Source organism: Podarcis filfolensis, assembly GCF_964270895.1.
Source record: "Podarcis filfolensis genome assembly, chromosome: 1".
In the NCBI taxonomy this organism is placed as follows: Eukaryota; Metazoa; Chordata; class Lepidosauria; order Squamata; family Lacertidae; genus Podarcis; species Podarcis filfolensis.
Genome location: NC_139604.1, coordinates 85995483 through 86019612, shown reverse-complemented (window position 1 = coordinate 86019612; position 24130 = coordinate 85995483). Strand labels below are relative to the sequence as shown.

At 44.1% G+C, this 24130-nt stretch overlaps 1 protein-coding gene across 2 annotated transcripts in view; it reads right to left on the bottom strand.

The window, feature by feature from the left end:
- DGKZ (diacylglycerol kinase zeta) overlaps positions 1–22029 on the bottom strand; it is a 135877-nt gene extending 113848 nt beyond the window's left edge. The window contains exons 1-2 of one of the 2 annotated variants that reach the window (XM_083601403.1): positions 21929–22029; positions 21173–21529 (exon numbers count right to left, since the gene is read on the bottom strand). In XM_083601403.1, coding sequence (XP_083457529.1) covers positions 21173–21441 — 269 coding nt within the window. In that variant the 5' untranslated portion in view covers positions 21442–21529; positions 21929–22029. Of the gene's footprint in view, positions 1–21172; positions 21718–21928 lie in introns of those variants that run through there. The other variant, XM_083601401.1, reaches the window with a different exon arrangement.
- Positions 22030–24130: the final 2101 nt, after the last annotated feature.

The window sequence follows — 24130 nt, the reverse complement described above, 5'->3', positions numbered from 1 at the left end:
TTTTTATGTGTTTTTGAAGAACAGCTTTTTGATTGAGCTCTTGGACCTGTTAACCTTGGCTGCACCTTAGAGACAGGCCTTTCCTTACACACAGGGTGCCATATTACGAAAGATTACCAAAGTCCACCCCTGACCCTCTCCTAAGTAAAGGTACATAGTACCAGTGCTATTTTTCTAGAAAAAGTGGTGCAGGAGCTTACCATTAACTTCTCCCTTATTCTCTTAGAATGGCAATTATTATAAATTAATTTGGAGATGGTATTTAGCACTAGTCGGATTAAATCAAATAAACAAGGAATATTCGGTGTTATGTTGGAGGGGATGCCAGGAAACGGAATTATGTTCACATGTGGTGGGGGTGTAAATATGTAAAAAAAAATATTGGAAAGGGTGTTTAAGGAGATAACAGAAACCACTGGGTTAAAGCTGACCAAAAGTCCAGAGGTAGCATTATTATCAATTTACGATGGGGTGGAAGGTTCACAAGCTATGAAGGACTTGCTCACAAATTTATTGACAGCTGCGCAAATTATTATAGCTAGGAAGTGGAAGTGGCAAGCCGAATATAAAACGGAAGAGTGGTATAAAGAGGTGTGGGATATAGCTATTAATGATAAATTAACATGTGTCATTAAGGAAAGACGGGGAATATGCAGGAGAAATGATTTTGAGGAGATATGGAGGGTGTTTGTGGAATTTGTACAGTTAAAACAGAAAGGGGTCAAACCATCACAAGAGGTGTTTAAATTTTGGGAGGTTGGATAGTTGTAATGGAATGGTCTCGGTGGTGGGGTGCACATCTTTATTCTTATTTATTTATGATTATTACTGTGTAAAAGTTTTTTTTAAAGAATGTGTTAAAATAATTAAAAAAGAAATAATGGCAATGGGGTGCCCACCTGAGAGATGCAGGAGCTGAGCTCTGATGAGCTCCGGTTGGAAAAAAAGCCCTGCATAGTACCAAGGCTGGCCAAGTTATTTTGGCACCTGAATCAGGAAATCCCACAAGCACTGTTTCCCAGCAGAAAAATACACTCTTACTATAACTAACAAGTTGCTTGTCCTCTGTGATGTCCAAAATCATCTGCCACCTCACTCTGACTTTTACCTAGCACTTTAAATATGCTTTCTATGGACTCGTCTGAACTAAACATTTAAAGCAGTATTATACCACTTTAAACAGTCATGGCTTCCCAGCCACCACTACCCAATAATTCTGGAGGCTGTAATTTGTCAAAGGTGCCAAGAGCTGTTAGGAGAGTCTTATTCCCCTCAGAGAGCTACAGTTCTCAAAGTGGTTGAACAATCAATGCCTCTTCCAAGGGAACACTGGAAATCGCAGCTCTGTGTGGGGCATGGAGGTCTCCTAACAAATCTCAGTACCCTTAACAAACTACAGTTCCAGGAGTCTTTGTGGGAAGTGGTGACAGTTTAAAGTGGTGGGTTACTGCCATAAATGCATAGTGCAGATGGGGCCCAGATTACTGTCTTTGCTGTCACAGCAGCCCCGGAAGGCAGGTCTCTTGTTATTTCTATGTTATAAAGAAAGAAACTGAGATTGAAAGGAGTGACACTTGCCAAAGGTCAATGTTCGTGGTGGAAAAGGAACTTGTACCCTGATCCAAATTTAGTGCTCTGCACTGGCTCTCACAGAGTTGTAGAAGATGGCCAAATGCAAAGTCTAAGTTTGCATACAAAGCGGCTTCTCCCCTGCCCGCCACCAAAAATGGCACACTTTCAGTTTTAGCAATCTCCCTACCGCCACCTACATCAGTAAGAGCCATAAATTTAAACAAAAAGAGCCCACCAGAACTTTCTAATTCCTTCAAAGATATGGAGGGAGTGTTGTATAAGACAGAAGAAAGTGAAGGAGCTAAACAGCGGACCCAAGAGTGAAATTAGATACAGTGGTACCTTGGGTTAAGTACTTAATTCGTTCCAGAGGTCCATTCTTAACCTGAAACTGTTCTTAACCTGAAGCACCACTTTAGCTAATGGGGCCTCCTGCTGCCGCTGCGCCGCCAGAGCATGATTTCTGTTCTCATCCTGAAACAAAGTTCTTAACCCGAGGTACTATTTCTGGGTTAGCGGAGTCTGTAACCTGAAGTGTATGTAACCTGAAGCGTATGTAACCCGAGGTACCACTGTATTGTGTTATTCACATCTCTAGTCCTTGCTGGCTGATTCCCCCTTGCCCCAATAAGTAACCAGTACAGAATGGGACTGTGGTGCAAAAAGAAAGTTTTCTTTATCTTTAGATGAACACTTTTAGTATTTCTATTGTTATTTTTTATTACATTTCTTGTTTTATAATTATATTTATATTTTTATTCTACCGTAAATTGATTTAGGACGCCTTCTGAATGTTGTGAAATGATACTTAAATATAATAAACAAAACTAAAACTAAGCTTTGCCCTGCCTCAGGCTTGATCTAAATCAGAAAAGGGCACACCCGCAATTTGTAATAAAACAAAAGTATTATTTTCTGGTGAAGGCAGATCTTGCCACAATAACACATGGGTTCATTACTTCCCTGCTGAAAAATGGTCAGAAACCTCTGCTGGCACAAGAATGCAACAGGTAGGATGCTGATGGGACCACATTTTTTATCTTCATGTTACATCTGAATTGCGTCAAGTTCGTTGGCTCCCCAACTTATTTCCAGATCTGTTTGAAAGTGCTAGTTTTGGCCTTTAAATATCTAAATGGTTTAGGACGTGGACTGTGCTTTATTGATTATTGCTGTATTTTGATTGTGTGAAGCTTTGAAACTTTGAAAATGCTGTGAAACTGAAAGGAATGAACAAAAAAAACCCCCTAAGCTACATTTCCCAGCACTATCTTGCAAAACAAATATAACAGACATAATTTAAACTAACCCTCCACTGTTCTACGGCCTCCAGAATTTCCTAACATTTCATAGGAAAACAGATGCAAAGTTTACAGTGTACAGGGTTCATGTGACTTAGCTAAAACTCCATGAGGAATTGAAAGTACAGTGGTACCTTGGGTTAAGAACTTAATTCGTTCCGGAGGTCTGTTCTTAACCTGAAACTGTTCTTAACCTAAGTTACCACTTTAGCTAATGGGGCCTCCCGCTGCCGCCGCCGCGCGATTTCTGTTCTCATCCTGAAGCAAAGTTCTTAACCCGAGGTACTATTTCTGGGTTAGCAGAGTCTGTAACCTGAAGCGTCTGTAACCCGAGGTACCACTGTATCAAGAACAGAAAGTAGGAGAGAAAGGCTCAAGAAGTGAGTAGGAAGTAGTGGTGGTAAGAGTGACCCATATTATATCATCTGATGAGTGACAAACAGTATGATTCTGCCGTCCTGATGGCTTTCCAGCACCCATGGGGAACAGAAAGACCTTTGTTTTCACATTCAGACTACAAAACACTGATAAACAAAGGAATCTCCCATTTTAAAACTGGGAACAGAATGCTAATGAATTTTCTTACAAATAATTAATTGTCATCATGACCTTCTATATGTTACCATTTTATTTTTAAAAGTTAATTCTTTTTAAGGTTTGAAAGGATCAATGACAGAAAAATAATAACCCTTTTCTGGTTTTCCAACACTACAAGGAACATTGTTAAAGGGAAAGGACGAAATACTGTACAGCTTGAGCACACCTATCTTTATCACAAGAATTGTTAATAAACAAAGCTGCATATTACATGCATAGTATTATATGCACTAAGGAATATCACAATAAGATGTCCACACCTATGTCATTAATGATATTGGCAATTTATTTCATTTACGGTATATCTCAGGCCGTAGTTTTCATAGCAACTCACAGCAGCACATTGAAAGATGTTGGAGGACTGTGATATGATGCACACTTCATTGGGAGCAGCAGCAACTATTAGTGAATTCAGTGGGACTTATTTCCAAGTAAATCCATGCTTATCTGCGGAATGAATATATTAGTTTTAGAGCACTTTTACAGCCATGGCATTGTCTGAGCAATTCTAGTGACTGTAGTATGGTAAGAATGATTGCAATTATTTTAGAAATTCCTAGTCTACACACTCCATTACAGAAGTACAGGTCTTTGGGGAAAAGAAACAACGAATCAGATTAAGACTGTAATCCTGTGTGCACATACCTGAGAATATTGACTATGACAGGGCTTACTTTAAACTGTATATATTTGCACTGCACACTTTTAGTAAAGATTCACCCGTTGGGTTTAAACCCCTTTGTTTTCTGGGAAACAGCTGTTGTGCATACTTGACCCTAAGTAACTGCTAGGGAAGTGTGGTTTTCTACACAGCTAGTGTAACCGCTGCCATTGCAGGTGCTGTGTGGAATGTGGATGTATGAATGTCAGGACAGGAGATTTACTTTAAAAGAAGACAATTTAGAGGCTAAGTGTCTCTCTACACTATGTACAGCGCAGGAAAACTTATTATTTAACGAACTCAGTGATAAACATCAGCAAATTTACTTTCTCATCTGTTGCAACATTCTCTCGTTTTGTGAGCCTTTTAAATAAATAAATAGGTAGACAGATAGATAGAAAGATTAGATAAAATGAACTGTGTGTTCCCCTTTCCAGCACTGGGCTACATTTCTCTCCAGATTGTTATTGTTGTTGAACAAGCGTGAGCTTCTTTCATCAATCAAGACAATGCCACTGCAGCCAAACACTAGTGTTCAAGGTAACTCAGTGAAACTGGCTGGCAGTATATTCAAAACAAACAAAGAAGTCTTCTTCCCCAGAACAGCACATAACTAACTTATGAAATTCACTTCCATTGGACATGGCTTGCCTTAGATAGTTCCAAAAGGGCATTAGACAAATTCATGGAGGACAGGTCAACCAATGTCTATTTGCATGATAGCTGAGTGGAGCCTCCAGCCTGAGAGGCAGTATACCTTAGAATGCCAAATGGCAGAACAAATGACAGGAGGGATCTGCTAATGCTTTGTTTGTGGGCTTCCTGAAGGTATTTGGCTGGCTACAGATGGAAACAGGATACGAGACAAGATGGACTTCTGTCTAATCCAGCAAGGCTTCCTTTCTTTTATTATGTTCTTAATTGCATCCCATCCCTTTCCAAGAGACCAGGATATCGTGCTGTTGGTGCTGGGTCCATGCTAATGCAACTATAGCACACACACACACACACCAAAAACATGTATGGGATTTAATATCATCTGAAAAAGTCTTGCATTTGAAGAGTGGGTAAAAAAATATATCATAAGATCTGTGGGAATTTACTCAGGAATGAATGTGGCATAACTTGACTATGGAGGACATGTATGTTCAGATGAACGCCACAAAACCTAATAGGTGTAATCCAGCTTTAACAAAATCAGTGGAATGGTTGTAACTGATTTCTTTTAGAGATATTTTGAACCTGGAGCACGCAGAAATCCCAAGGCAGCATTTACATTGTGCTTTGGGGTGCTTTAAATAATGGTGCTGCCAGCTAATTTAAATGCTTAATGTGAAGCATTTTAAGGAGTGCACTAGGCTGTGATGTTGAAAGAGCCATAGCTTACAGTGGCAGCGGCAGAAGCAGCACCAAAAGGAGACTGGCTCCAACAGTATCTACAGAAACACTCGCACTAAGAAGGGTGTTTCCCGTTGATGTACAGCAACAATTCTCAAACATTCTCCCCTGAGGACCACTTGAAAATTGCTGTGGGTCTCAGTGGACTACTTAATAAACTTCTGTTGTTCTACAAATTAAAGCACATACATAATTTACGTTTTAATAACTACAGTCTTGCCTTTGTAAAGAGATGGATCCGCCTGTTTTGTTGAGCAACGCACTGTGATCACTGTCACCAGAAGAAGAAAAAATACTGTAAAAAGTGCAGCTGTTCTTGACTGTTCCACAGTTTTTCCTGAATGGAGCTCATGAGCCACAAGTTGTCCATAGAACACAATCAGAGGCAGATTTTAGGCTCTAAAATTCAGTGCGTGTCCCCATCCCCCCACCTCTCACACTCTATTCTGCAGCATTGTTTTGACACCCCTCCTGCAGGGCGGTGCCCAGAGCAAGTGTACCGGTCATACTACCCTAAAATCACCTCTGACACAGTTTGAGACTTTCTGCTCTGCAGAGTACACTTGCTGGCCCTTGGGCTGCCAGGTGGTATCAGTTTTAAGGAGCTTTAAGGATACTTGGGAAATTTCTTGCTACACATCTGCACATTTAAGAGATCATGCATACTACGTCTTGAACACATCACCTTCCATCAATAAACAGGAGAATGGCATTCAGCCTGTGCCAGTTCCAAACAATCCACACGACTCACAGAAACCATAGAATCATAGAATTGTAGAGTTATAAGGGACCCTGAGGGTCATCTGGTCCAACCCCCTGCAATGCAGGGATATTTTGCCCATCATGGGACTTGAACCCATGACCCTGAGATTAAGAGTCTCATGGTCTACCAGCTGACCCATCCCATGTGGGAGCTTAACTGCTCAGTCTTTGCTGCACAGTGGTAGGGGAAAGGTGCCTTTTCCAGGGGCACTTAATGTGTTTAACTGTGTCCTGCAGCATTGTACATGGAATGTAGAAAATGCTGCCTTATGCACATGCCTTTGTAGCATTTTAAACCATGCTTTATTATGATATAACAGACTCTGAGAGCGTACATTCTTACTGGCTTAAGATCTGTAGGTTTTTAAATGTATTACTATGCATTGCATATACCATAACACAAGAGTTTCCCTTTAACAACAAATTAGAACGTATGTACTACTTCAGAATGTGTGTATCACTTTGGAATGTTTAAGCCTCCTCCCATGGGTTTTCTCAGCATCATTCAGTGGCAATGAAAAGATTTGGAACTGCAGGTGCAGGTTTCTGCCAGAAGATGGTGCACGGTTCCAGAATGGAAAGGTGAGTTGTGGGGGATGCATGGCTTGTCAGAACATTGATTGAGGCCATGTAGAGATTGTGAATGGTGGGCGGTGAACCCAGGAAGCGCATGATTGAACCCAAGCTGCTCTGGTTATCAGAATAGAATGTTTCTGTCATCTACAAACCCTTCTGACACATTTAGAATTTCTCACAATGCCTGCTTTTGAATCTTTTAACTGTTATTTTGCTGCTGTTCCTCCATAAGCTGCTTTTGTTGTCTTTCGAAGGCCAGGTAGGCACTAAAAAACAAATGAACACATAAATTTCATGTCCCCACCATAATCACTGCTAAACTTTTGAAGACCCTAAGCTGCATCAGTTTTGCTCTGTGACAGAAGCCGAGGTCCCTGCTAGAATCTGCTGGAAGGCAAGAGAAATCCTGTTAAGAATTCTCCAGTTCCCAGTTCTCTGGGTGTGTTCATCATGGATAGCAACGCTTCCTGAGAAGAACAGACCTCCCATTCTAGTCCATCCATTCTTTCCTGGCCACAGAATGTACTGCCGATCCGAAATGTATACTGTACTGTCAAGCCTGTGCAATTTGCAAGGAACCTGGGGAATTCTGGGCAGCCGTTGGCTTGTTACACTTTCTTGCACACAAAGCCGGATAATATTATGACAAGCAACAGAGATCAGTTCAGTTGGCCCAGATAAGACAGCCAACAAGCACACATTTCAGAAAGGTTCCCACCACCCCGCCCACCTTATAGGGCAAGCTGTAGATTTTTGGTGCTAGTCCTTCTCAATCAACAACAAATCGAGCATCAGCCAGTGGTTAGGCTAAGCCAGATTGTTCCTGCCCTCCGTTGCGCATCTGAAAATGCTAAGCGCAGGAAGCGGTGCCCACCAGCTGAGAGGGGAGGACAGAGCCATATGCAGCCTGGCAGAGAAGAACAGCCTCCCAAGCAAAGGCCAAGCGACTGAATGAAGAGGTGGGATTGGCAGGAAGAGAGCACAACAGAGATGGGCACCATGTGTCGGTTCCTGCAGGCTGCTCAATAATCCCTTTGGGAAAGTTTCCAGCCAAAGGAAGGAGGAAGCATTAGCAAGTGAAGCCATCTGCCAGGGGAAGAGGAAAAACATGGGGGCGACTACCTCCAAATTGTTCAGCTACCTAAACTATCGGAAGAAACAAGTGGGCTCAGAAAAGATCCTGACAAAGCCAGGCTCAAGCTGGGAGATATAGCAGCCTCTTGCACTGGGGGAGTCAATCATGTACAGCAAGGCCTCGCCTTATTTGAAGAGGAAAAAGCAAGAGAAGAGTGAGCTGCAGTGAATGCTAGTGAGACACAAAGTCAGAAGACTGCTAAAGCCTAGTACGTTTCAGAGGGTGCTTTCCCAGGCACCACCACAGGCATAGGCAAACTTGGCCCTCCAGATGCTTTGGGATTACAATTCCCATCATCCCTGACCACTGGTCCTGTTAGCTAGGGATGATGGGAGTTGTAGTCCCAAAACAGCTGGAAGGCTGAGTTTGCCTATGCCTGCCCCACCAGGTCTCACCAAGAATCCCAGAACCTGTTCCTTTCCTCTTTCTTTGAGCATGTGTGTGTGTGTGTGTGTGTGTGTGTGTGTGTGTCACATAGAGGAGGGAGAAAGGTTGTTTTCTGCTGCTCCAGAGAAGCGGACATGGAGCAATGGTTCCAAACTACAAGAAAGAAGATCCCACCTAAACATTAGGAAGAACTTCCTGACAGTAAGAGCTGTTCGACAGTGGAATTTGCTGCCAAGGAGTGTGGTGGAGTCTCCTTCTTTGGAGGTCTTTAAGCAGAGGCTTGACAACCATATGTCAGGAGTGCTCTGATGGCGTTTCTTGCTTGGCAGGGAGTTGGACTCGATGGCCCTTGTGGTCTCTTCCAACTCTATGATTCTATGATTCTATACTTTGCCTAAGTCACCAGTTCCCTCGCCCTGCTGGAACTCTTGCAAACTGGACTCGCAAAGAGCTGTGTCTATTCATTACACATCAGCTGCTACGAATCTTTCAGGCAGCACCAGGTCTGATAATAATAATAATTAGGAATCTACAGTAGTGCCCAGCGAGTAATGCAAGAGTGTGAACTTGCTCCCTTCGGTGCCCATTGATTTCCCACCTTTGCCAGAATGGGCAAATCTCACTCTTTGGGGGTTGTCAGTTGGCACCGGGTCTTGGAAAAAGCAGTGTTGTCCAAGTTGAAGGACAGCACAGCAGTTGTATTCATGAAGCACTGGCTTGTGAACACTTTTTTATTTTTTTGCTTTAAGAGATGCCGAAACACAGGCTCACGTCAAAGAGCTGCAGACACAGATTGGTGGGAGCAAATGGGGATTTGATTATGCTATTCTATGAAGGCTGATTAACATGCTTTAAAAAGGATTCAAAGGGAAGGCTGAGCCGGAAAGAACTGTTCATCAAACTCCCTTCCCATAAAGCATCCATCCCATCTGCACATGTCTTCCCACCTGGGAGCGGAGGATGTAACTCCCGCATCTCATTTCCCAGCCCACAAACACAATGACAGCAGCGTTCCAGGCTTCACCATTGTCAAAGTGGCACACAGCAAGGCCACTGAGACTTCACGCGATGCAGCAGCAGGGGCAGCTCACAGTAGGAGCCCCGCATCCTGGCTGCACAAAGTGCCTTTGTTTAGCAACATTGCACCTGTTTACGATGGGAGTGCTTGGCACAGGCCTTGGCTACTGCGACAGTTCCAGAGAATAAAGAACTGTAAGGCATGGGATATTGATCAGGCTGAAGGAAATTATGAGGCATTTGTGCATAAGATTCGAAACGGAAAGGGGAGTACGTCCTAGTTGGCTCCAGCAGGGCAGGACTTTGGGGCGGACGTCTAAGGCTCCATTCAGCAGAATGACCAAGAGGGCAGATCAGCAGGGCTGTCTTATCAGATTTTGAAATGAAGTAATACTAGCACCTAAAGGAAAGTGGGTGGGATAAGACCATTAAGTCCAGAGTCTGAAATTAGCTAACTGCACCACTGAGCACATCAAACCCTGTAGAGATAATTATCTTTCAGTGTGATACAGTTGGCAGGTTGCAAGCTTTTGAGCTTTGTACTTTGTTCTGAAAACAACAATGCCAAGGTAATCCAAGTACTGTACAAAAGAAAGCTGATGTCTGCAGACCTACATATACTTTTGCACACTGTATTGTTCAACTTACCAAATGTGTGGCCTTTTCCTATTCTGCAGAAAGAGGGAAGTTTTGGAACTCACAATGGCATATTTTAAAGGTCTAAACCTCCTATAGTTTCATGCTTTACTTTGCCGCATATTTTGTTATTTTAAATCTCTGCTGGGGTTCTCTCAGCAAAGAGTATTTCCCCTCAACCTGGATCCTGGTATCCAGGAATTTATTAACAGACAGACAGACAGACAGATGATAGATAGATGATAGAAGATAGATATAGATAGATAAATAAATAGATAGATAGATGATAGATGATAGACAGATATAGGTTTCTCTTGCACCAACATAATGCACATTGGTGAAGGCATCTCCACCCCCTCTCTGATGTGTACAACATGCAAGAGAGGAACGACCTTGCAAATTTTAAGCTGCTAATGTGTACATAGCCTTAGTTTATTGAAACATCTTCAGGCTTTGACCAGTCACTTTCAAAACTATTTCTGAAGGTGCATAAAAGCTTGAAAGCTAAGAGTCTCTTATGCCAGGAACCTTTCATCTGGAAGCACCCTCAGGTTACTGAATTTGGCACTCCATGACAATGTCTGTGCTTGTTCTACCTGTGGAATAGCAGAATCATAGACTATATACAGTGGTACCTCGGGTTACATACACTTCTGGTTACATACGCTTCAGGTTACAGACTCCGCTAACCCAGAAATAGTACCTCGGGTTAAGAACTTTGCTTCAGGATGAGAACAGAATTCGTGTGGTGGCGGCGGCACAGCAGCAGCGGGAGGCCCCATTAGCTAAAGTGGTACCTCAGGTTAAGAACAGTTTCAGGTTAAGAACAGACCTCCGGAACAAATTAAGTTCTTAACCTGAGGTACCACTGTACAGCCCTGATCCTTGGGCTACAAGAGGTAGTGAAAGAGCTAGGGCTTTGCAAGTATTTCATTGGGTTTGTATAATAGATAGCAAGTGCATTGTACTAGGTTTTTCTTCCTCATACTCCACCAATTTTTAGAAACGTTCTCTGGGCTGTCTTGTGATCTTTCTTGTGATCTTCCTTATTTCTGTGCTTCTCCTCAAAACTTCAGAATTTGCAAACTCATGGTCTGAGCTTAAAAAGTGCTATATCACTGCATAAAACAACTGAGTCTGTGGTTCTCATTGCAAAGGCATAAGTGATGTGTTTACATTAGCAAAGACTACAATCCCACTACTGGTATTACAACACTGTCACCCTCCCTGCTGTGATAACTTGTCAAGCACGTGAAGATGAAAAGGAAACTCCAATAGACCGGGAACCAAGTTGTCATGACTTTGTGTAGTTAAGAGGTCCTCATGGAAAATTACATTTTGTGCTCAGGCAGTCTAAAGCAGATTTCTAAGATGCAAGTAATAAGTGGCAGGTTACAAACCTCATTATTATTATTTTTCTATTTTTCTAAATCTACACAACCTCATCTCTTCCCAGAACATCCCATTATGCCCCTTAAGAAGTGTCTCAATTGTTTCCCTGCTATTGTGTACCAAAGCTTCGGTCCTTATCAAGATGTAAGTACCTCTGAACTCAGCAAGTTTCCATGTAAACATATTTAAGCTCACACTGCAGAGGGTTGGATTAGATGACCCTCAGGATCCCTTCCAACTCTACAATTCTATGATTATATGTTCCACACTGTAATAGTGCTGCACTGTAAACAGATGCTGCACTGAAGCATTAAACTCTGGAGAGCACAGGGTCAAAAGAATCAGTGAATCCTAAATTCTGGAAGTAGAATTAGATCCTACAAGAATGATTTCCATTTGGGGTAATTTCCAAACCACCTTGGAAATTCCCATCAGGGAAAGGGGTATAAATAAAATATATAAGAATACATACATACATGATTTTATTTGTATGCCGCTTTCCGATAGTTAAAACCGTGCTCAAGGTGGCTTTCAACATAACAAAAGTAGTCATAATAATGGCTGCCAGCTCCAGAGAAACAGGCAGAGTAAGTGACAACACTGAACAAATGTCCTGTCTGCTGCTCTGGGAGTTTTGGGGAGCAGAAGAGCTACAGTGATGGTTACACCATGGGAGCAGCATTAGTGTGGGATCTGTCGAAAGAGATGGCTGTTTGGGGAAACGGGTGAATCTTCTAGAATTCAGAGAATGAGTCTCTCTGGTTCATAGACTCATATAGTTGGGCTGTGTACATATTACCAGCTTGAAACACAGCTTGCTCATTCTTTTTCTCAGTTTGAATTGAAGCAAGTTTTTGGGGAAATGCATCAAAATGCAGCATTTCCAAACAAATGACAGGATAGAAGTGGCTTGTGTACACTGCTTCCCAAACCAGCAGTGGAAACCACACTGGATGCAGAATCAATAGGAGTGTTGGCCCAGCCTTGAAAAACCTTTATTCCAAACTTCTCAATTCAGAATATCCTCTAACAGAGGAGTGCCTAGCTTCTGCCTGAAGGACCTCGAGCAAGGAAGAGTGCCCACCCCTGGCAAGTGCCCTCCATGTCAAACTGCCCTGGCCATCAAAAAGTTTCTTCCTAATGTTCCTCTGAAATCTACCCTTAACTCTGCTCTCTGGGGCAGCTGCGAACAGGTATTTGCCCTCTTCTGTCACAGCCAAGTGCTGAAATAGGGCTGAAAAGAAGTGTGCATGCACACAAAAACTCATACCAATAACTAACTTAGTTGGTCTCTAAGGTGCTACTGGAAGGAAATGTTTATTATTTTTTATTATTTTATTATATTTGTTTTGTTTTGTTTCAACTACGGCAGACCAACACGGCTACCTACCTGTAGCCTCCCTGGTGTCCCTGCACCTACCACAGGAATAGTTGATAAGCCTGAGAGATAAGGATAACAAGTAGGCTTGTGTTCCTGCAATTCCTGACCTCTAGTGCTAGTGCTTACTAGGTAAACAAACCCATCTGTCTGCAACATAAAGTGTAGAGGTAAGGAGGCCACCATGTAGGAAGAGTAAGGGATAGATGAGAAAAGTGATGCTTAGCTCCATATGAAGGATCACATCAGGGGAAAGGACCCAAAAGGGCATTAGAGAACCCTCGTCACACTTTTTGTGACATTTTGGTGGGTCCCAATAAAGACATTTCCCAACAGTGGATTTTGGGAGTTTATTATCCGCTGAGTATTCACAGGAAGACACAAGCATTTTTAAGCCAACAATGGATGAGGAAAGCATAAAAAGCATATCTCTTATTCACAGTGATACATGTTTTGTGTGTGCAAAATTTAGGAGCCAGGCAGTTTTGGAGCTGCCAGGGAGCAAGGGGGTGAGTGAAGGATGCAAGTTGGAGAATACCTGCTTCTAAGAAAGGCTGAGAAAACAAAGAGAAAACGGGTATATAAACATGGGGGCAGGGATTGGAAAGCTAAAAAAGTGAGAGGGATTGAAGAAATGGGGAAGAGAAGAGAAATGAGAAGGAAAGAGGAATAAAAGTGAGAGAGGTATTTGGTTCTAAGAAGGATGTGTTAAAAAGAACAAAAAGTTGCAGGGAAAACAATCCAGTTTCTCCATCATATTTTTCTAGCCTCAAAGACCTCACCAATTTTGGCAGCAGCAAAAAGAGGGGGAAAGTAGGCAAAGCTTTGGGTTTGACAGAATTTAACACTTCCCAGTCATCAGATTATCTGTATTTTTAAATTTTAATGCCATTTTGATTTCATTGCATTTCATCACAGCCAGCAGTGGCCAAAGGAGAATGTGGCCCTTGGATCAGCTACACCTTACACAGAGCTACACACATTGTTGGCAGGGGGAGAAATCTACTTCCTGTTCTCATCAGCAACTCAAGTGCCAGTCACCAGGCAGTTTTAAAGTTGAACATCTGAGGCTGGGTTGCTGCACTTCTGTCTATTCACATGGGCCATTCCCAGCACACCCTTTTACTATATAAATGAGATGATCTCTGCAATCCTATAATAAAAATTAAGACAAATGTATTTAAATAGGGCTTACTCTAAGGAAAGTGGGTACAGAATTGCAGTCTAACTGTTTCAAGGCCCTATTTAAGCCTTGAGTGTGTTACTGGTTCCAGACCCTCCAAGTGTCCCTATTTTCCAGGGACAGTCCCAGATTTACAGAAGCCATCCTGTTTTCTGATTTGATCCACGAATGCCCCGCTTTTCCTTAGGATGTCCCTATTTTCATCAAATAAAGTTTGGAATGTATGGAGTTACGTGACCCCCGAGCCAAGGAGATAAGCAATTATACATCTGAAGGCAGCCCTGTATAGGGAAGATTTTTCATGTTAAATGTTTTATTGTGTTGTGATATATATTGGAAGCTGCCCAGAGTGGCTGGGACAACCCAGTCAGATGGGCATGGTATAAAGAAAATTGTTGTTCTTGTTGAATAGGATGTCCCCAGTGGTGTAGCGTGGGGGGTGCAGGGGGGGCCGGCCGCACCGGGCGCAACATCTGGTGGGGAGCGTGCTCGCACTCGCAGCTCTCTGCCCCTACTAAAATCCACAGGTTAGGGGGCGCAAATTACTTGCATTGCCCCGGGTGCTGACAACCCACGCTACGCCACTGGATGTCCCTATTTTCATCAGAGAAATGTTGGGGGGTATATTGTTCCCTACCATTTTTACTCCACTCTAATAAGCACTTCTGGCAGTCTTGGCAGATAAGAGCCACAGGGCCTCTTCTACTAAAGGTGAGGTGCTGACTCCACCCTTTGAGAAATCTGATCTGTTGGCACCAGGATTCTTTGCACCAGCCAAACTAGCCATAGACTTTGCTAATGGCTTCAGGAAGTGCTTTCCCTTGTGCTTGCAATACCTGAGTACGGTGAGGATTGTAATGGCTCAGTTGCCGATGTAGGCCAAAGGGATGCTGGGAGATTGATAGAGTCACAAATCCACATTTTAAAAGTTGACTTCCACAGAGTCCTTTTTGAGCACTGGCGGATATCCCAAGCCTCAGTTATGCTTTGAGTATCATTTAGATTCCCACCCCAGCCCCCGCCCTCCCACTGCAAGGTGATATTTTGCAGTCAACTGATGATGAACATTCGCAAACATTCGAAGCCTCTGAATGGTTCAGCCCACACAATATGAATTCAGCAAGCCAGGCTGCCTCACTTGTGCAAGCTTGAAAACACGTTCAGCCTTTTGTCAGCTGCGGGGCAGAGGAAGGAAAAAGGCACGCTTGTGGCAAGAAAATACGGGCACATGAATTTTACCCATAATCGGCTGCTTCATCCAAGCGCACAGTGTGTACCTATATTATGCCATACCTTATAATCCGTAAGAGGCATACACATTTTATTTTTACATGCTGTATGGTGTTGGGGGCAATTGCCGCTCGCTTGCTTCAGTGTGTACACATCCAGGGTCTCAGAAGTCGTTTGAATAATGTGAGGAAAAGTAGGGGGCCTTAATGAAATTTACAAACGCTCTCTGCCTAACACCTGCTAGACAATTACAGACAAATTGTGCCCCCATACATTTCTAAAAATAGTAGCTAAGGGGGCTGTCATAAAAGCTAAGGAGGGGGCAAGCCCCAGTGTAATCGAAGCCCCGCTTGTCTCCCTCACAGATTATGAAATCCTTCCATGGTTATGCTACCCACGCAGCAGCCTACCTAGTTTTGTAATGTGCAATATGGCAATTAGTGGAACTAGTGGCCAATTAGTGGGCCGAGAAGCTTTTGTCTCACTTGCTTCTCTGAATGACTTCCCCAAATCCCCCCAGTGAATCACTGCTAAAATCAGGTATATAAACATGAAACCTACTTAGGTATTTATTGCAGCCGCTTCCGCAAAGGCTGGAACCAGCGAGCCTTGCAAATCCATTGCTGCTAAGAGGCTTGGCTCGGGAAGTGCTATATATAACCTCCTCCGGCAGCCCACGCTCCCCCCGCCAGAGACACCTCCACACACACCACATTCTCTCTATTTCTGGAAGAAACATTTATTTCCAAGTCCTTAAAAATATCAAGGGTGCTTTTTCTCCTCCTCCTTCTTTTACGTAAAAGGCTGATGCTGCCACCCTCTACCCTTCTGCCGGCTGGGGGAGCAGAGCAGGCGGAGGACTGGCAGGAAGTGCCCATAGGCAGTTAACGTGACGTGAAACGTGGGGTCTCGGACAGGCTGAGGAAATTTTGCCTTCACAGGAGTTGTATCACAATCTTTTTGGGCTCAGCCATCCTCTTTCCAGGGAGCCTTTTGCTAATCCCCCCACTGCAAAATAGTAAGGTAAAGGTAAAAGGTAAAGGACCCCTGGATGGTTAAGTCCAGTCAAAGGCAACTGTGGGGTTGCAGTGCTCATCTTGCTTTCAGGCTGAGGGAGCTGGCATTTGTCCACAGACAGCTTTCCGGGTCATGTGGCCAGCATGGCTAAACCACTTCTGGCACAACAGGACACCGTGATGGAAACCAGAGTGCATGGAAACGCCATTTACCTTCCCGCCGCAGAGGTACCTATTTATCTACTTGCACCAGTGTGCATTCGAACTGCTAGGTTGGCAATGGGAGCTCTCTCCGTCACACATATTCAAACCGCCGGCCTTCCAATCGGCAAGTCCAAGAAGCTCAGTTGTTTAGACCACAGCGCCACCCGCAAAATAGTATAACTAGGTTGTGTGCACACCACACATTTAAAGCATTCTTTAAACAGTGGTGCAGCAATAAAACTGCTAGCACATTTGCAAAGCTAAGCAGGGTCTGGCATGGTTTCCTATTGGATGGGAGACTGCGTGCTGGGATTCCTGCATTCTAGTTGGAAGATTATAGAGCTGACCCTGATCCTACAGTCCTCCATTTTTTGACAAATGCTGTGGAGGAATGGGAGGTGGTTAGAACAGCTCACAGCATGTTGTACGTACTGGGTTATGCCTGCACATCCAACTCCTTTGATGTGCCCATGGATTTCCTCCTGCCTGGGTTCTCTTTGGACCTGGTAGTTAAGACTGCCATCTGTCTGGTGTTCTTTAGAGGATTTGCAGTGTTAGGCAACAGGAGCACCTCAATTTTCCTCTTTGCAAATAGCTTGAATTTGTCTGCATTTGCATGTGCTAACCTGTGAGCACAGACTGACATAGAAATGTGATAACATCACCTGGAACTTTTCACTCTTGGCACTCCCTTGCTGTATCCAAATTCCCCCACCTGTAATGTTTACAGCAGCTCCAGCATTTTGGAATGCCCTGCGTTAATCACAGGTTTGAGCTATCCCAGGACTTAAACAAGTCTAAGGAGGACAGAGAAGTACTGAGAGCCGGATGGTTGCTGTATGCAAAACCTGAATATTAAATTCCATCTCCCTAGGATTGTTCTGTGTCCTGATTCTTACTCTTAACAATCCCAGTTGCGTAGTCTGCTACACTACACAGCCGCTTACTAGATTACAACCCAAGAGTCAAGACTGGTCCTGCATATTGTACTGCAACAGTATGTGTCTGTGGCTAGGCCTGGCTTTCTGCACAAGACCAATTCTGGTTTAGAGACATTGCCAGGCTCATCATCCTGTCTCTGCCTTACTTTCTTTCTTCAGATTCCAGGTTGGACAGTAATATAAAATGCTGATCTTCCTTCCATTCTGGTCAGAAAGTTTATTGGCATGAATAATGCAGCCGTGCTGTGGAGCGCCCTCCTGTCAGATGTCAAGGAAATAAACAACTATCTGACTTTTAGAAGACATCTGAAGGCAGCCCTGTTCAGGGAAGTTTGAAATGTTTGATGTCATATTGTGTTTTAATTTGTTGAAAGCTGACCAGAGTTGTTGTTGTTGTTGTTGTTCTTGCTGCTGCTGCTGAGGAGTTGGTTAATAAAGGATATTCTGACACAGACTGATATATTTTCTTCTTAAAGCATTTAACAGGCTGCGGCACACAGACACACACACATCCCAAACAGAACAAGTTTTCTGTGCCTAAAAGGTGTCTGCATGCATCCTTGACTGCTTAAAAAGCGACGTTTTGAACATTTTGTCCTGACTGACAACTCCATGAGTCACTTTCAACAACTATCACAGAATTAATTATAACTAGAATCTGCAAGTGTTACAGGTGGAAAATATAGGTGTGAAGGGTGGGTTTTTTTTGGGTCATCAGAAGAGGCATACAAAGTTTGCTAATGGTCCCAATCAGAAGAAAATTGGAACTCAAGGATGGAGTTTTCAGAACTTTCTATCGAAAGAACCCTTGGCCAGATAGGACGATGAAGCAGCTTCCCAGAAAATCCAAATGGTTCATATTGGTTTGCAATATGTTCCATTCCTCCCACAGGGATTCTGGGATAATTGCAGCAAGCTAATCCATTCATAAAACATACCCTGCGCACCTGGAGAAGTATAGCTTGGAAGGCAAATCCTGTTCACTTCCCTTTCCCAGCCTTGATAATCCCTGACTCATGGTGGCAACCAGGCCAGAATGCTTTTAAGCTTCAGAAAGTAGACCATTGTGTGCACCATGCTAGGGCAAGTCATGCCTCTGGCTTTAAGGAATCCCCCCTGTGTCCAGCTGCAACATACAATAAGGCACTTAATGGTGGCATTAATAAGCAGTGTGTAACCTGGGAGCAGTCCTTCGCTTCTGACAGTAAGAGCTGTTCGACAGCAGAATGGTCTCCCTTGGGAGGTGGTGGACTCTCCTTCGGAGATTTCCACCCATGGGCATAGCCAGGATTTATGTTAGTATTTTTATTGACTTACATGATTGGGGGGGCAGCTGCGTCCCTGCCCCCCCCGGCTACGCCCATGTTTCCACCTGTCCTGGATGCTTGAGCTGAGATTCCTACATTGCAGGAAGTTGGACCAGATGACTCTCAAGGTCCCTTGGTGTCCTCCAGATATTTTGGGTGACAACTCCCCCTAGCCCACGCTGGCTGGGGCTGATGAGAATTGTCATCCAAAACATATGGAGGCACCAGGTTGGCAAAGGCTGCTGCAAAGTTTCTAGAGCATAGCTCACTGATCATGCTGCACACCTGCTAAGAATGGCTAAATGTTTTGAGCCGGGGCATTTGAACAGCAACTTTCCACAACCTCCGTTTGCTGTTCTGGCACATAACCATTAAGTGTCCAAGGAAACATTTCTCCTTGGGCAACAGTCTTCTTCCTGTGAGAAGCCAGAGATATGCCTTTCCTGGTCCTTGGATGAAGCATTTTGTCCATATATACTGTGGGGATCACATGTGCTATAGCAGCACCATTCATTTTCCTGAATTTTAGCCCCATGGACCCCAGATCTGCTGTACACAAAGTTGGCTACCCAAGTCATTCTAGGAGACCCTAAGCACATGTCTATTACTAGTTAGTTACTCCCTCCCTCCATTGAGCTCAGAGCAGTGCTTTGGCTTCACAACAACCCTGCAGGGTAGGTTAGGCTGAGAAAGTGACTTGTCCTTTCAGTGAGCTTGAATGAGAGTGATACTTGAATGGGGATGTAAGCCTGGGCATTTTCCACATCTAAATCTAGCATTTGAATCACTGCAACATACAAATTCATCAGATAGTTAGACCAGCGTTCTCAGATGCAAGCAACAGTGTTTGAAGGTGGGGGGCATGTCACCCCCATTTTATCTGTTTGCAGTAGAAACACTAGTATCCATGAAGCAAGAATGTTTTCTATATAAAGTATTTTCCTGCATATGCTGTTCAGGACAGAGGGTTTCTCCATGAGTGTACAGTGAATCACTTCAAACCACCCTCAGTTATTGACTGCTGAAGTGTTTATATGGGGATGATCAGGGAGAGTCAGCATGCAAGGCTGGTAAGGCGATGGCAGCTTCTGTGGGGGAGAATGGGCAAGCTTTTTAGTATCACAAAGCTCTTCTTCAAGCAACCTGGGAAGCTTTAAATTTAGCTCTGAGCTTTCAGTCATAGTGAACCATGGCTTCTTATATTCTGTGACACCCAGTTTTGTTTGTTTAATGCTACCAACTTAAAGCGCTAAGGGGTTATTATAAAGCTGGTAACTAAAGTGGCATTGCAAAGTAATATACTTGGAGTTATTTTTAGCTTTAATAGAGAACAGCTCCGAGAAGCTCAAAAGCTTTCACATTGTCACCTACAGAAACCCGATTTACGAATTACAAAAACAATAGCTTAGGTTACAGGGTACAAATTATTTACTCCCTTGTTTCTCCGTTACTCACAGGCCCATGTAGTGACAACTGTCCTTCGACCTTCTTGTCCCACCACCCCATTTTACTCCTGTACAGGTACATGTGTCCTTCTGATCCCTTCCGCTAATGCAGTCACCAAGTCTTGGCATCAGCTAGAATGAAGTCTGTAGGTTCATAACAGGAGTCCTGCCCTGGACCAAGAAGAATGGGACTTCTCCTTGCTGGAGACATCACAGACATGAGTATATGGACTGGGATCTCAGCTAAGCATGTTGGCTACTGGCTCAGACCCAAGTCGATGGTCTCACTATAAGGGAGCCAAAAAGAATGGCTTGGGGTGGTGCACTTTCAAAGGCAGAGACAAATACAGGAAACACAAATGACTGTATCTGATTTAAATTTATTTTCTCGACCACTCCCGCCTCCAGGTTTCCCAGTCATACACTTCGGAAGTTTTTCTGCCTCACTTCCTTATTTACATTTCTCTGCCATCCACAGATGCTTAAAGTGTTTTTCAGGGGGAAGGGAAAGAGATTGTATGCGAGGGTAAAATTACATTGATTTAGCCGATCAATTCCCTAGTTATATTAAATCTGTTAGGACCATCTATAATGATAAGGGGGAAGCTAAGTGGTTATTGGATTCCAGCCCGCATTGACCTTATTCAGCATGGCCAACAATCAGGGATGATGGAAGTTGCAGGACAACTACAACTGGAGGGGGTGCCACATTGGCTATTCCTGTACTTGAGACACACACACACACACACACACACACACACACGTAGACTTTTGGTTGCTGACTGAAAAAGACTAAGGCTGCAAACCTAGGCACACTGACTTGAGACTGAGTCCCCATAAACTCAGCGGAATTTATTTGCAAGCAAACATGCACGGGACTTGGATGTTGCTCTGCCCTGTGTCTCCCCCAGACCCGCTTTCTGGTAGTTCACAAAACATTCAGAGTGAGCAGAAAACCACCCGAAGACTCACTGAAATGTCTTGCTATTCCTAGAACCAGCCCCCTTGGCGACTTGACCGGAGGAAGCCCTTACCTGTAGGACACCTGTTTTCTGATGGTCAAGTGCAGAAACTGATCCTCCATCTGTGCCCTTAGGGACGGGCCTGCTTCGGCTCTATCTTCTTCCGGCTGCGGGTTCAAGTTGTGGCCCAGCTGCAGGCTGGGGGGCAGTGACTTCCCGGCTCCGAGAACCCTCCATTCTTCTCTTGCAGAACCTTGCCAGCTTGCTTTAGCTCCCCTGGCTGCTTCCTCTTCTCCAGCAGAATCGCATCCTCTCCAGGTCCTGGGAGAAGCTTCGGCCATTCTCTCCCAAGGAAGACGGACTCAGGCACTTGCTACCCAGAGGATTACAATACTCAGCCCTGCTGTTCTTGGCGGTGGGTTTGGATTTCTTCGGAAGGAAGGAGAGAGAACACGGAAGTCAGCTTGCTTGGCTGAGAAGATTTGACAGGTTCTTCAATGGGTGGCTATTGTTGCCTTAGAATTATCACTCATCAGCCTCATTCATTCAGGAAAACAAAAGCACGAGGAATTCCGGGGAGGGAGGGAGATCCCAGAAACTTAGACAAGACGGAGGAATTACCCCTCCCCAAATCCAGCTGCCTTTCCAGAGAGGCTGGAAGATTTATTTTAAAAAAAATGGGAATAAGAAGTTAATATGACGGCCAAAAGAGAAAAGGAGGCAGCGAACTCGGGAGGGATCAATTTCCGCCAGAGGAGATGGGGAAGCCGCCTTCTTTTTCTGTTCTTGCTGGAGGGAGAAAAGGACCAGTCAGGGTTTCTTCATGACCTGCGATCCGATGCTCTCCACCTCGGCGTCTTCCTCCAGAGCAGCCAGGACAGCAGTGGTAAGAAAGCACCCGCGGAAAAGGAGGGACTCCGCGGACCCTGCTGCCGCAGAAGACAAAGCAAAGGGAGAGACGGAGGGGGGAGAGGGAGGGAAGGGGGCTGTGCTAACGCTACACCGGAGAGCAATGTCACCTAAGAGACACTCGGAAGCCGGCACTTAACCCTTTATAATCCAGGCAGAACTGAGCCCAGGAACTGTGACCTGGTCCTAGAATGCCCCGAGATTTGGTCGAGAAAGGATTCGATCTTAAAGAGAGGGGGATCCCCAGGGATCATCTAGTCTGACCTCCGTGCACACGTGGAAAATCCGAAGGGTCTGAACAAGACCACACACGGAGAAGAAAGGTGGGTGAGTGGTCTGCTAGGGTGATTTCTGATGGACAAAGAATAGGGTTCATCCAATAATAGCGTGTTTTATTTATTTATTTAAAAATAGTGGGCGGGGCGTAGCTGTTTCTTTGGCAACTCGGTGATCTCCAGCTGTTTCAGACTAGTCGCATCCAGCTGTAGTCCAAAACAGCTGGAGGGCACCAGGTGCTGCATAAAAAGAGTGAATAGATGTTTTAATTCACATTTTTTTGTCTTAGGCAAGTCACGCCTCTGCAAAATGGAAATAATAATGACCTGCCTCGCAAAGGAAACACCGTGAAATCATTTTTTTTTTTAAAAATCCTGCTTACTTATCCGTATAATGAGGTGGGAGTAAGAATGGGTGCTTGCAGGAAACAGATGGGAATGAAACTTTTATAGCTTGCTATACTATATATAGTGCTATCAAAATAAGAAAATAATAAAAAGGACTCTTAGGGGGTGTAAGGCTTTAGCTTCTTCCTCTGGAAAAATGGCTGCATGCTTGCCTTTAGCAGAAGGGAATAAACTTCAGGTAAATCTCATTATCCCAAGACTCTCCCAATTTATTATTGCTGGTTAAATGTGATTCTCTCCAGAGCTGACACCTCCCTTGCTCTCTGTGCATCAAATAGTTGGGCAACTGTCAGAGGTACCTACTGGACAGTGCCCAGGACAGGAGTCATAATAAAAGACACAATGCATGCATGCATGCGCATAATGTGGGCATTCTTTAAAGGTTTGTTTTTGCTTTTATCTCTTTAGTTCTTCCCAGGATGAGTACTTTTATACTCTACAAGGCAAATACTCACGTAGTCCTTTACAAGAAACAAAAGCATGTCAACAATTAAGAATTGAATGCCTTTCCTTCTCACCAATATACCCCAATTCTTATTTGTTTCCCACCCACCCCCTACTGCTTATTTGGAATCCCGTGCAGTTCCCCTCTCTAACACAGGAGGGCACAGTTTCCATTTTTTAACCCCCCACCCCCAAAAAGGAGACAGGTACAGTGGTACCTCGGGTTAAGAACTTAATTCGTTCTGGAGGTCTGTTCTTAACCTGAAACTGTTCTTAACCTGAAGCACCACTTTAGCTAATGGGGCCTCCTGCTGCCGCCGCCGCATGGTTTCTGTTTCATCCTGAAGCAAAGTTCTTAACCCGAGGTACTATTTCTGGATTAGCGGAGTCTGTAAACTGAAGCGTCTGTAACCTGAAGTGTCTGTAATCCGAGGTACCACTGTACTGTATTTTTCTCCCAGCAGCTTGGCTATCCACTAACGAAATTGCCTAATACATCCTCCTGTGCTTGCAGGGAAGGATTAGGGCAAGTGGAATTCTTCCTAGGTCTTCTTGCAACTGTCGCCTCTACATCTCTACCCTGCTCCCATGTCTCTTGGTCACACTGGAAAGTATGCACCTGGCTTCTAGAGGCTAAGACAGCACTGCACCAGAAAGCAAGCACGACTTGGTGAATGGCCAGGGATGCTCTGAGGACTGGAATAAATTATACCAGTAGAAATTGGCTCTATTACATGAAGTACCCAGCCAATGGGGATGTACAGCACATGCAGATATTTATTCTCTAAAGAACCAGTTTGATCTTGATGCACAAAGATCAGGCAACATTCAGAAATATTCCCTTCCTCTCTCTCTCTCTCTCTCTCTCTCTCTCTCTCTCTCTCTCTCTCTCTCTCCCACTACCACCCCCACTTGTATGTATGTACCGGTATGTATGTATGTATGTATGTACGTATGTGAAACCACAGCAGGATTGTGCCTGGTCTGCATTTGT